At 42.9% G+C, this 13,819-nt stretch overlaps 1 protein-coding gene across 3 annotated transcripts; it reads right to left on the minus strand.

The window, feature by feature from the left end:
- Positions 1-6,211: 6,211 nt before the first annotated feature.
- GPHB5 (glycoprotein hormone subunit beta 5) lies at positions 6,212-12,540 on the minus strand. Of its 3 annotated transcripts, none has more exons than XM_047737647.1 (2): positions 12,337-12,540; positions 6,212-7,494 (listed from the first exon to the last, which is right to left on the minus strand). In XM_047737647.1, the coding sequence occupies exons 1-2, from the start codon at positions 12,538-12,540 to the stop codon at positions 7,306-7,308; spliced, it is 393 nt and encodes a 130-aa protein (XP_047593603.1). In that variant the 3' UTR covers positions 6,212-7,305. The 3 variants fall into 3 exon arrangements, 1 of the variants encoding a protein (XP_047593603.1); XR_007128739.1 differs by lacking the exon at positions 12,337-12,540 and adding an exon at positions 8,328-8,373 and having other exon boundaries at positions 7,411-7,494; XR_007128738.1 differs by lacking the exon at positions 12,337-12,540 and adding an exon at positions 8,244-8,327 and having other exon boundaries at positions 7,414-7,494.
- Positions 12,541-13,819: the final 1,279 nt, after the last annotated feature.

Below are 13,819 nucleotides of genomic sequence, written 5' to 3' on the forward strand. Positions count from 1 at the left end.
GCAAATTATACCTCTCTTCAAACAAATGAAGAGCGAGCACCGGGTCACCACTTCCTTTGTACCTCCAAGTGGTTGCTAGTTACCTGGCTAGCAGATCAACAATTCCATTCCCAAATAAGGACCTGGTGTCACTGTGCAGGTACAATCATTCAGGGACCACCTCCTCTGTGAAGGACCGCCTTCCCCTTCCTGCAGCCGGCTTCCCTTCACTCTGTTGATAGACCTCTGATCTCAGTACTCAAAATTAGGTGTCCTCTTTCATGCCCTAGAATGCGGGAACACATTGGTGTCCCAAGATACCTTTAAATTGAAAATACTTATAAACTGGGACAGCTTTTACATCTGGGAGCAGTTTGGCTACCCAAAGCAGCCAGCATTCTCGGAAGGGTTTAGTCAAATCCCAAAACAAAGTCTTACCAAAGATTATTTTTCATTCTGCAAATATATCCTTGATTTCTTGCTCTTAACCACTGGTCCAAGCTGCCAAAAAGTGCTTTTTACACCATGGACGGCCACTGCTCTGCATACCCAACACTTCACACAAGAAAGCCTGTTTTTTCTCTTCGTAAGAAACTAGTAGGGTGGGGCACCTGGGTGGCTCAGTGGGTTAAAGCCTCTGCCTTCGGCTCAGGTCATGATCCCAGCGTCCTGGGATCGAGCCCCGCATCAGGCTCTCTGCTCAGAGGGGAGTCTGCTTCCTCCTCTCTCTCTGCCTGCCTTTCTGCCTACTTGTGATCTCTGTCTGTCAAATAAATAAATAAATAAATAAAAAGAAGAAACTAGTAGGGCAAGAAAATTCTCATCAACAATCAATCTCTCTTTAAGAATTCATTTACCCGTAATTTTTAAATGTTTGATTTCTAGTCCCTTTATGGCAACAATAAAGGAAAATCCCAGTCCAAGATATCTGAGAGCTCCTTTTTTGAATAAAAAACATTCCTAGTAAATTAAGCACATGGAAATAATCAAGTGCTAAGAAACACCCTGATCAGAGCCCACTTGCTTCTACTCCTCCCCTCGTCCTCAGCGTACAGCGCAGAGCTTGCAAGAGTGAACCAGTGGCACATTGGTTCCTTTTGGCTATGTCCTGAAGTTGGCTCAGATTTTGGTAATCCTGAAATTTGCATCCCATTTCAGTTGGACCTTATTTCTCATTAACTGGTGTTTATGTTTCAATAGGGAAATGTTTCAGCTTTAGCTTCCCAAGGTAGCTCAAGCAGGAGCTAAATGTTGAACAAAATCTTCCTCTTAAAAACATTTCCAACCGATTTTAAAATTCCAATGTCTTAAATCCACTCAGTAAAATTGGCTACCCACCCCTCCAAATAGTTTATCTTGATATGCAGATTTCAAGAGGAAGACAGAAGATGGAGGTTCGGAACAGCCTAGAATCTTAGTGTACCTCACCAGGCTGTAGACGCTTAGAAATCTCCAGGAACAACACAGAGAGGCCAAGAAAGCATGTGATCTGTTCATACATTTCCTGTAGAAAGAACCTGCAAAGTAACAGGATTAAATTTCTATTTTAAACTCATAGTTCTGCATGTATCCATTCTCGAGATGACAATAATTCATCATAGCCCTTTTTGTGTATGCATAGTTTAAATTTATTTTAAGTGAATAAATGCTCTTTTAAATAATTTTAAGTTGTATATTATTTGTGACTCAGAGATACCTATATTTCTTGCTGGTAATTGTATCTTCAGCATCACCAAAAGAATATTACCATTCTCATTTTGGTAATATTGATATTCTATGTTAAAGCAAAGTATTCTCTTTGAGGGAATGTTGTTTGTTCGTTGGGGAGTGGTTGTATTTGGGGTTTGAATGATTTTCCCCAAGCCCTATTGGCCCACAATCAAGGTCAAAGTATATATGATCCTGTATATTGGGAAGTCTTTAAAAAAAAAAAAACCTCAATTATTCAGTATGCTAATGAAATTGTACAGTCAGAGGAACTTGGAGTCAATTATAAAGCAAAAGAGCTTGGGAAATATTTACTTCACTCCTGATAATGAGGACCTTGATCAGAGACTAGAATAATCCCTCTAAATTCCTTAACATTAGAGACAAGTCTCTGCCATACACTACCAATTACAGTGCTTTGCACCTGCTCCTTCTTTTCTCATCCTGTCCCTGTTTCTTTTTCTTGTTGTTAGACATCACCTCTTCAGATACCCCAGGATCACAACAATCAGCCACTAAGCCTTCTGGATCTCCCTGTACACGATTCCAAACAATCTCATTCATTAAAACAAAGGGAACTCATTGTAAAACAAATCCCAAAAGATTCATCTAGCAAAGAATGACCAAAATTCTTCCACTCCAAGTAAACTTTCACTAGTAGAAATTTTCAACAGAAAATAAAATTTGCAGAATTGTTAAATAGTGGTTTAAAAGCTACTTCTTAATAATTTGCTTTAATGTTTTGAAGAAAGCTAAAAAAAGATAAGGGGCCCCTTATTTTATAGAAAGCATCTCCTGGGTGAAGAAGACAAGCAGTTCTCTGGGAAACTTTATGAAATAAACATTTTAATCAATGTGGTGTTATTTTCAGAGATACACCTCACTTAAGATCCCAGAAATGCTTTCTATTATACTTAAAGCCTAAATAATTTGAAGAGTGAATTGGGTCCCTGCGGCAAAATTTGGTTCTCTCCTGGTGGCTCTTTCTTTCCCAATCAATGAAAGAAAGAAAACATGAATTACCACATCAGTCAATGGAGCTAATAAACCTAGAAGTAGAATGAGCGTGCGAATTTATACATTTCATTCAAAAACGCCCCCATAGAAAAAAATTTCAGGAAATTCCCCTTCTCCTTACCTTTTGTTAATTGCAAAATAGACACATTTCCAGGAGCAAGGAGTTGCTGAGAGTTTATCTAGAGCTCACCTCAAGGCACTGGACAATCATTCCCCTCCACTCAGTGCTCACACTGCCTGGGCCATCAGCTGAAAGCACACAACCTTCATTTCTACAGTAGGTGTCTTTGAATTACCCTTTGAGGCTTCGCTCCTTTTCTCCTTCAATCTCTCCTGCTGTAAGCTTTGATCGGAGCTACAGCAAAGCATTATCTTCCTAAAGGTTATACGGAAAAGTAGAAAAAATTGCAATCTCCATAGAACAACCCCGGTTGGCACCAAGCCACCTCCAGGAGAGACTGCAAACATGCTGATCCATGTTAGTGAGGATAGACTAACTCAAGGACTTCAAAGACTTACCCAAGCAGTAATGACTAGGATGGAGCCCTCGGAAAAGGCATCACGCCCCAGTGGAAAGGGGTTGGTTCTAGGTCAGAAAAACCTGGCACGTGCTGCCTTTCAACTGTCGGATCTCGGGCAAGTTACTTGACTTCTCTGAGCATCACTTTCATTATCTATATAATGGTAATGGTAAAATGGCAATTACAATGCCTAGAAGCATGATTGACACCAGAATTAAGAAGAATTAATAGAAAGGATCCTGTTTAGAGTAAAAACATCCATCAGTGGTAGCAATATTCATATCTATATTTCCCAGACGCAGTGCCTTGCACAAAATTAAGGTTAATAAATATTTGTGAAAGGGAGGAATGGTGGGGGAGAGAGGGAGCGGGAAGAAAGAACTTTGAAAAAGATTCAAGGCTAGCATGGAGAGAGGTATTTCACTTTTTAATTAATAACTTTCTCAAATATATATATACATACATATATATATATATTCATTTCTTTAATACCATGGACCGGGGACACCGTGGAATGTTAGCCAACACCACAGATCCTGCAGATTAGTCTTCTGACGACTGCTGCGGTTTCACTGCCTGTTAGAGCAATTACGTTCACCTTCCCTCTTACAGCCAGCTACAGGTCATCACCTGGGCTCTGCTATCCCAGATCCTCTCATCTCTGCTGACACTAGGAAGCCCAGTTCTGTGGTGGTTTCTCCTGCCATCAACCCCAGTCTACAAAGGACAACCACTATAGAGCCTCTCTGGGAGCAGGTGCCCCTCTCTAATGCATCCCTTAACATTTCTGTGAAGGGAGTGTCTGCTGAACCTCCAGGTGAACAGAGTCAACTGATGAGTTCGCGGGTCCTACGTAATAAATCCATTCCAGCAGGCCCACCTCCCTGAGCCTTTTATCCTCAAATATTCTTCCAGGACAGTTCTGGCATCTTCTCTCCATTAATATAAGCCATTTTCCCCAAGCTTTAAAGAGCCATCCCAACAGCTCAGTAGAACAAGATCCAAGTGTAAGAATGTTAAGTCCTGATTCATGGGAGAAGGTGCCCATTAAAAAAACCCCTATCCAGTCTTAAATTCTGCCACCCTCCCCCTCATCCATTGAGATGGGAGCCCGACACCCTCAAGATCCACTCTCATGTGCATTCTAACTAATCCCGGTTTATGTTCTTCGAGTCCTCAGGCAGCTTCTGTGGAAGATCTTGTTCTACCATCACCCAGAAAGTCCTTCCCTGGTTGGGTTATCCTTAGATTTGAACTTAATTATCGATAAGAGGTTGTGGGAAGTATGTGAAGAGGTCAAGTATTAACACAGGCAACATCCTCCTTGGCTGGGGCCTCGGCCTGGCCTCAGTAAGGGGAGGCTGATCTCTACCAAGGAGAAGTGGGCCCCTTCCGCTAGGGAAACTCAACTCATCCACTAATTGTCCCCATTCCAGCCCTCCGTGTCCCACTCCTTCCCTAGAAGGAGAAGGACCTTGACTTAAGGATAGGAGCTGCTGGGCTAGTGGATGCAGCCTTTTCAGTAATGCAGCAGCTCTCCCACTCAGGTCTGAGGCCTGGTGTTGGGCACAGTGTGCCCTCCAGCTCCAGGAACAGAGGATGTCTTCAGTTGTGGCATTCATGTCATGCCCTGAATGCTTTGACTGTATTTAACAACCAACTAATCCCACAGTCCTGACAATTTCCATTGTTCCTGCATCTCTCAGATGTTATAGATACTGATTAGCCAGCACATACATTTCCATATGTAGCCCAACCCAGGGAACTCTTAGTCATTGTGATGCTATGGATGCCTTATGACCCCTCCCCATCCCCCACCCCGACAGTTAACATCACTGCCTGTGGCATTTCAGCTAAGCATCCCAGAAGATAGCTATGCTGGATTTTATCCATTCACACCCCCCACCACCACCACCTAGATCCACTCTCCACTCTTACTCAACCTGCTTCTCAGGAGGCCAACACTTATGGACTGAATCAATGGGCTCCCAGCTCCCTTGCTCTCTGCCTTCCCATTTAATTCTGCTAAAAATCAGAATGTGGAACAGAGTGATTTGGGGATACTTTCTCTCCCCACCAGGCTTTGGTTTGGGACTGGCTGGGTCATCCTAAAAAAGATCACAGCTCCCAGGTGGCATTCCTCTTCCACTCTCTCTGGGGTCTGATAATCACTTACTCTTCTTCTCCTTCAGCCTAGGAGATGCTCACCTCTTCTAAATAAGTATTTGGAGCGTTTTATCACCCCTTGTTGGTTTCCTTAACTCTTCCCACACATTTATAAATAGCATCTTCCTTGAACTGTCCTCAATATCCTGCTGCAGTGTACCCCTTGTTTCCCAGAGGGCCCCTTACAGATGCTGTAGTCACCTTCTCTCACATTGTAACAAATCCTTACTGCTTCTGCTTTTCTTCCCTAAGTTTCTCTAAAAGGCAGCCCTTTCTATCAGAAAATTCTGAGGGAAGTTCTTTGGGACGGGCTGAAAACGCTTGAGAAGGGCCACGCCACATTGTCCCTAACCACCACCCACTGGCCAGCAGAGATGGCAGGTGCTCAACTACTTGTTATGTGAGAGTGACTTTCTTGCCTACCAACAGATCTGCACTAAAGACTGGGCTGGATTTTTCTCATGTCCTTTGTCCCCAGATGTCCACCTCCATATCCTAGTCCTTGACCATCAATCCCAACATTCACCTTCCTATTTTCATGAGGACTTATCCATTCCTCATTCCACGAGCACTCCCGGCTCCCAGCTGGGATATGCCAGGGGTCTGAGTCCCAACAGAGCCACCTCTGGGATCATGAAATCCAGTCCCTTCCTAAATGTGACATCCTAAATTAATGTGTAAGTGAAAGTAGCTTTGGGGTTCATTTTGAGTGTGCTTGCTGTTGTTATTCCAAGTATATTAAAAAAACTAAAGACTTTTTTGAAAGTTTTCATGAAGTCAAAAGACAGAAGACTTGCTTTATTGGCGTTAATACAGATTTTCTTGGCATATCATGATTAAGGAACAAGGCTCATTTCAACCCCAAAATGCCAGAATTAAAGACACTTGCATAATACCAGAGTTAAAAAAAAAAAAAATCACAGAAAATCAGCTGCTGTAAGATTTTAGAGAGCGCAAGAGCTCGACGACCATCACAGACTTCCCCCGAGCCAGCAGCGCAGCTTTACCCAACAAACATGCAAAATTTCTGAGTTTAAAAAAGTCACAAATTTAAAATATGCTAAATGAGAAAGAGTATTTGTGATTAATCATTTTGGGCCTAGCTTTGGGAGAGCATCACATGAGTCTAAAATCAGAGTTTAGCTGCAACGTCCTTAGACCTAAATGATGGCTTTAGTTACATATTTTTTTCTGAGGCTGTTTTTTTGTTTGTTTGTTTGTTTGTTTGTTTGTTTTTAATCACAAAAGGGCCTCCTTATTCAGGAGGTCTTTGAGAATTATGCATGGCCAAGAATCACCCAGAACTGGAGGTTTCTCAATTTCAGCTACTGTTGTCTCCTTTTTTAATCTGAGCAATCTCTGTTTCTCATATAGGTAAGCACTCAATTAAAACAAGAAGGGAGTATTTTCTTGAAGGAAGCTTGCAGCTGGATTTTCTTTGGGGGTGTGAGGACAAAGCATTGGTTTTATTAATTTCCGGCCCTTAAATCATAAATCTCGTCAGAGACCAATTGTTAAATAAGACATGAGAACGTAAAGACTTTCTAGACCCATTTCCTAATTACTCCCACTGTACTTAAACCATTGGCATATTATAAATCTAAATTGGAGGAAGATTGGGATATATGCAGATTACGTTCTGAAATTCAAGGTAAAGACAAAATAATTTGCAAGTGTGTGAGCCAGAGAAATTATTTTGTTGAAAACACAGATACTGTTTTGCATTTTTAGCATCAATAGGCTGCCTCTGGGCCTTGTGCCTGAGTTGGACCTAAGGGGGACAGGTACCCTCCTCCACAGGGGTAGACAAAACTAGACAGTGCTCGAATGCAGGGGGAAGGCTGCTCGTGCTGCCCATGCAGGTGGGTCTGGGAAGCTCAAGGCCACCAGCTGTGTTCTGCCGGCCACATCAGCTTCAGATGGTCTCGCACTCCGTGGTGGCCGTGGAGCAGGCCCCACAGTCACAGCGGACAGCCACGGGGTAGGTGTAGAAGGGGTCCACTCCAGGGGCGCAATTGGGCAGCTTGACTGTCACTTGTCTGGTCTCGTTGTAGGTACAGACTCGATGATGGGCTTCAATGTAGGGGGGTTCCAGAATGGGCTTCTGTCCCCACAAGTAGAAAACAGAAAACCCATTAGAACATACCATCCTGTATCTTGTTCTCGGTACCATTTATCACTATCAGAAATTAACTCACTAGTCATTTATTTACTTGTCAATCTCTCTCGTCCCAGTAGAAGGCAAATTTCTGAAAGCAGCAACCTGCTTTCCATATCCTGAGCTCCCAAAAGAGCCATGGCACATGGCAAGTGCTCAGTAAATATTTAGGAAGTGGATATTCCTGATCATTGCAAAAGTCTTCTAACTGGTCTCTCTTCCACCGTCATCCCCTACAGTCTCTTTATGACACAGCAGCCCCAGGCAATTCTTTTTAAAATTAAGTCAGATCCTATCTCTTCTCTGCTCAAAGCCCCAGACATTTCCCATCTCACTCAGAGTAAAAGTCAAAGACGTGCGCCTTCAAGACCCTCTGCTATGTCTCCATCCTCCCTGTCTTGCTTTCTCACTCTGCTCCAGCCACAGGAGTCCCTGATCGTTCCTCAGACCCACCCACGAACAGTCCCACTCCAGAGTCTTTGCCCTGTTAATCCCAGTGCCCAGAACATTCTTCTCCCTTATGACTGACTCTTTTGCCAGCCTGCCATTTTGCTCAAGTGTCACCTTCTCACAGAAACCTTTCCTGACCATCTTTAAAATTGCAACATCCCACCTCCACACCCTGCCATGTCCCCACCCTCTTCCTGCTTTATTCTTTCCTCTGTAGCACTTGTTAGGACCGGGTGACACTTTACATATTGTATTTATTTGTGTTGTGTTTCCCCCACCATTAGAACAAGGATTTATGCCCATTTTACTCACTACTGCACTTCTACTACCTAGAGTAGTCCCTGTCACCGAGGAGCTTCTCAATTGCTATTTGTTGAATCAATGACAGAAGACAGAGCAAGGAAGGTTCCAGAATGCCCTGTGGGCTGTTCTGATCATCAAAGGATTCACTTTCTGACTTCCCCTTTTATACATCTTGAACTCCAAGATAATTTTATAAAGAGCCTAGAGATCAGGAAATGAGCACAAAATAGTAGTTTAAATCTCAAGCCCTGGAGTGGAACCTCCATCTTCTAGGAATTCACCAAAATGACCAACACAAATGAGAGGCACCCACACTATGTTCTTTAGGCCTTTTAGAAAACGCAAGTTGTTCCCTTGGTCACATACTAGAATCCACTAGAAAGGTGATCTTGTCGACATCCAGAGAACAGGCACTGTTCAAAAAGGAGTGTCCTCCCAAATGTTACCATGGCAAATCTGGAAGAGTCTATAGTGTTACCCAGCTTGCTCTTGCCATTGTTATAAACGAACAGGTTAAGGTCAAGATTCTTGCCAAGAGAATGAATGTACATACTGAGCAGGTTAAGCCCTCAAAGAGCCTAGATAGCTTCCTGAAGCACATGAAAGAACGTGATCAGAAAAAGAAGGACGCCAAAGAGAAAGGTACTTGGGTTCAACTGACACGCCAGCCTGCTCCACCCAGAGAAGCATACTTTGTGAGAAGCAGCAGAAAAGAACCTGATCTGGTGCAACCTCTTCCCTAGGAATTCATGGCATGATAAGTGTACAAAAAATAAAAGGCCACAAGACTGTGTAAAAAAAAAAAAAAAAAAAAAGAAAAGAGGGACGCCTGGGTGGCTCAGTGGGTTAAGCCGCTGCCTTCAGCTCAGGTCATGATCCCAGGGTCCTGGGATCAAGTCCCACATCGGGCTCTCTGCTCAGCAGGGAGCCTGCTTCTCCCTCTGCCTCTGCCTGCCTCTCTGCCTGCTTGTGTTCTCCCTCTCGCTCTCTGACAAATAAATAAATAAAATCTTTAAAAAAAAAAAAAAGAAAAGAAAAAAATTCAAATCCTGTAATCAGACCCTTAACCTTAGGCCCCTGTTGTGCTACTTGCTGAAGATTTTGGAAAGTCCACTTAGTTTCTTAAAGCCTCGGAATCCACAACTGTAAAACAAAATCTTCCCCTCACAGCCTCTTTATGGGGATAAGGTAGGATGACAGATGGAATGCGCAAGGCCCAGCACCAAGTAAGTGTTCAGTAAATGTCATCTCTTGTTCCTACCAGAGCTGTTCTAAGAGTAAGGAAGTAATAATCAAAGTAGCAACTTACAAGCTTTCAAAAAACAATGTCTTCACTTGTATTGGGTACGTAAAACATAGGTAATGAGGCCCAGAACAAAGTTCTTCCATGAACATCATGAAAAAGATTGGCTTTGCTTTTTCTAAGGACTACGCGGAAGAGCTCAAGTTAATATCACAGCTTTCTCCACTTTTTAAGACCTCTTCAGTTTGCTTCGTATCCTCTTACCCTCAGTAATCTGGAATCTCAAGCAGAGTTGCCACATAAAATCTAAGACACTCAGTAATATTTGAATGTCAAAATAAACAACAAAATTTTTTAGTGTAAAATATGCTCCCAAATATTTCATGGGGCAGACTTATACCAATAACAAAACACAAAACAAAACAAAACAAAAAACCCCACGATTGTTTATCTCTCATTCACATTAAACTGCCATCATGATCTGGTTTGGTTTGGGTTTTTTTGATAAATCTGACAACCCTAAACCCAGGCCAGGAGCAAAGGCTATTTTCAGCAATGTTCCACCTTTGAAGTAAATCCAGCCACTTTGTTGTCACGGACATCCTCATTTTAGACATGCTCTCCAGTTCCCAAAAATAAGTGCTTTATATCTCAGAAACTTTCAGATTACTGGGAAAATAAATTTCATTCTTTTATTTATTTTCTGTAAGTGACCTCCCTGTACATACAGTAGAGTAAAGGCATAAATAAAAGCTGGCTAACATGAAGGAGAATCTTATTCTCTAATTGTCTTGATGCTTCCATTTCTCCGTGAGAACATAGTCCCTGACCTCCTGTGGGTGCCCAGGATCCAATTAAAGACATTCATCAGGGGCGCCTGGGTGGCTCAGTGGGTTAGGCCACTGCCTTCGGCTCAGGTCATGATCTCAGGGTCGTGGGATCGAGCCCCGCATTGGGCTCTCTGCTCGGCAGGGAGCCTGCTTCCTCCTCTCTCTCTGCCTGCCTCTCTGCCTGCTTGTGATCTCTCTCTGTCAAATAAATAAATAAAATCTTAAAAAAAAAAAAAAGACATTCATCAATTTTTAAAGAGAAGAGGAAAATGAGCTGAATTGAAGGAAACACAGTTTGAAATCTGGGCCCAGAAAGAGCTCCAAAGAGCTGAGAAATGAACTTTGAGTCAGGGTAGACACAGCCAGGCCAAGCCCTGAATACGAGAAGATACCAAAGGTCCCCAAGTCAGTTTGATGTCAAGTCACGGCCATGGTATCCTTAGCAGTTGAATTTCCATTTGGCTGTTAGGTCTTATACCCCTAGATGATGCAAAAAATACAGCAAATTGGGTGGAATAGCTTTATCTCATTTGGAGATTTCATCACCATCCCCAATCCACTCATGGGGTCATACTTTTATCTAAGTGATAGCAGGTTGCTCTCTGAGTCCCTGACAAGATGGCTATTTTTTCTCATGCCAGTGTCCTCTCGTGGTGCTCATGGACTTCTAAGTTGGCATCAATTAGGTTAAAAGATGTATGACTCCACATAGAGGTCAATCCCGTATAGTTCAACAAATATATATTGAGTGTCTTGTTCCTACATGACACTTCAACAAGGGCTATCAAAGGCGCAAGAATGAAACTTCTCTCCTAAAAAAACTTACAATCTTGTGTTGTGTGGTGGGGAAAAGTAACACAAAAGGTAAACCAGAGTCCAGGCTGACCAGGGAGTCAGAAAATCTCTAGGGAAGGAGTTGGCCCTGGACACAAGCATCATAGGATATATTTAATAACAACAGATGAAAATGAGAAGGGATATGAGAAAAAGACCAAATGTGAGATTTCACAAGGGATGTTTAATAAAACTTTTCAAAATCAGTCTGACAAGACCAAAGCTCAGGACATGGGTAGACATTGGGAAAATAGGCAAACTTCATATTGCTGAGAATCTTGGATGTTGGCTTTGGAATTTCCAATAGTGGGTGCTCATTAGAAGTCTTTGAACCAGGGTGACAAACCCTCACTGCAGCTTCATTAATAACCAACTCGGACCTCAGTACAGAGTCAACAGTCACTCCATGGCGTGATGGGACACTCTATGATGAATGGGCCCTTTTCTTCTCATCTTGCAAACATCTCCTCACCTCAGCCCAATAGAGTTCTAACTTTGTCTAAGATTTTTAACCTCATTTTAAATGTAATGCCTCTTAAGAGGCTAGATGGATATCATTGCCTACAAAGGGACTTTGTGGACATGTCTGTGACAATCCCTGAGGTCCCCACAAATTGCAGTGGGGAGCTGGGATAGGGCCACGCTGTGCATGAGCCACTGCGAGAAGAACTGAGGACCTGCCCTTGCCTTGCTTGACAGCCTAAGGCCTATCTCTTGTTGACTGGCTAGATCACAGGTAGAAGAATATAGAGAAAGTTTGATGACACGCTTGAACCAGCGATTTATTCCCAACTTTCTCCTGACTATGCATATAACTTGGCAGTCACTCGCTCCTTGATTCCTCCATGTCATATGGAAAACGTGTAGAATAATAGCATATCTTAACCTTCCAGAGATGATTCCCAAATACGCAGACACTATGTAAATATGAATATTAATTTTATCAATGCTTTGTTAGAGGGGCAAAATCATGCTTCTTTCAGATTTTTTTTGGAGAATGCCAAATAATTGTCATTAAAAAAATTCCGCAGGAATGCCCCCACTCTACCTCATTTTATTTAAAAAGTGAACACAGGAATCAGCCCAGGTGGCTGGCCTGAAGGCTTTGCCTTCAGTCTTGAGACTCACCTCCCAGGTTTCACAGCGGCCCCAGCAGGCATCTGTAGTGATCCGAAGGCCCCTGCAGCCTGGCTTTTTGGCCAGGAAAGTGAACTCCCTCACGGCACAGCCCACAAAGGTGAGCAGGTTCCCACTGGAGGTGCTGAGGACACAGCTGCAGCCAGCGAGGAGGAAGAGGGCCATGGGGCCAAGGAAAAGGTATGCCAGCTTCATGGTGTTCTTCCAGAGATGGAAAGGAAAGAGAGTTTATTAAGAGAGCCAGCTTCCCAGTTAAGCTCAGTCAGTTAAGAGACAGACTCTTGGTTTCAACTCATGTCATGATCTCGGGATCGTGAGATCAGGCCCGGGCGTCAGGCTCCACGCTCAGCACAGAGCCTGCTTAAGACTCTCCCTCTGTCCCTCCCACCTGTGCTCACTCTCGCTCTCTCCCTGAAATAAATAAATCAATCTTTAAAAAAAAAAAAAAACTAAAAAGAGAGCCAGCTTCCTTCTAGGGAGTGACCAATGATATTATGGTCACTGTCAAAGGCATTTTGCTCTTAGCATTTCAGAAGAAATGAGCCAAGAAAGTGCAAATGCCCACAGACACCAACATAATGGCCCAGATAGTCCTCTGACTCCAGCATGGTTTCCACGGACCTACTGTGCTCACCAGACACCTAACCCCTCCCCTAGGGCATTCTCAAGATTTTCCTTATTGTTCCCCAACTGCTGGACTTGACTCACATGTTAGAGAGCTTTATTCCAATGGTCTCTTCAAAATAAATGCAAAATATGAGTCACACGAAAAGTAATGCATATCTGAACATACTCCACAAACACACACAAATTATTTTTGTTCATATCTAGGGTATTTGGTGCCATGTTCCCTACCTGCTCAAAATTATATTTTTAGTGTCATGGATGGGGAAATGGAAGGGATGGCAATAAAAAATAAATAAAAAAAAAAAAAAACTCCATGCCCAGATGTACTATTACCAACCCAGTGCACAGAAAACAGGGATGTGCATAAGATATTATGACTCCCGGCACCTGACTCGGTAGCATTCATAAAAATGTATCCTATTAGCTACAAATTGCCTCTGCTCTATGCTTCCACTGTAATAGGCACCTGGTTGTGATTCAATTTAAATCCACACATTGGAAAGCATTAGAAGGGTTTAAAACCTAATCCCAATCTACTGTCAAGTCTATCCTCCCTGGGTCATGGTGATTTTCTGTGCTTTTCCAGGAACCAGAGTCATTCCCTACAGGCTTGGCCCGCAGGACAGAACACACCTGGATGTTAAAGGGAAAGTGGACACTACGTGGCTGGAATGTCCTCCATTCATTATCGCCTCAAATAATTCATTACTGCTACAGAATTATTTATTTTCGGATATCTCGGTCTCATCTACTTCTCCTCTGATCTGTCCTCTGATCTGTCACCTTAGCAGGGCTCTTTGGAGTTGCCTTCTGGTGGACTGAAGCTACAAATATGGAGAAGCACTTA

The sequence above is a fragment of the Lutra lutra genome, chromosome 7 (genome assembly GCF_902655055.1).
Source record: "Lutra lutra chromosome 7, mLutLut1.2, whole genome shotgun sequence".
NCBI classification, from domain to species: domain Eukaryota; kingdom Metazoa; phylum Chordata; class Mammalia; order Carnivora; family Mustelidae; genus Lutra; species Lutra lutra.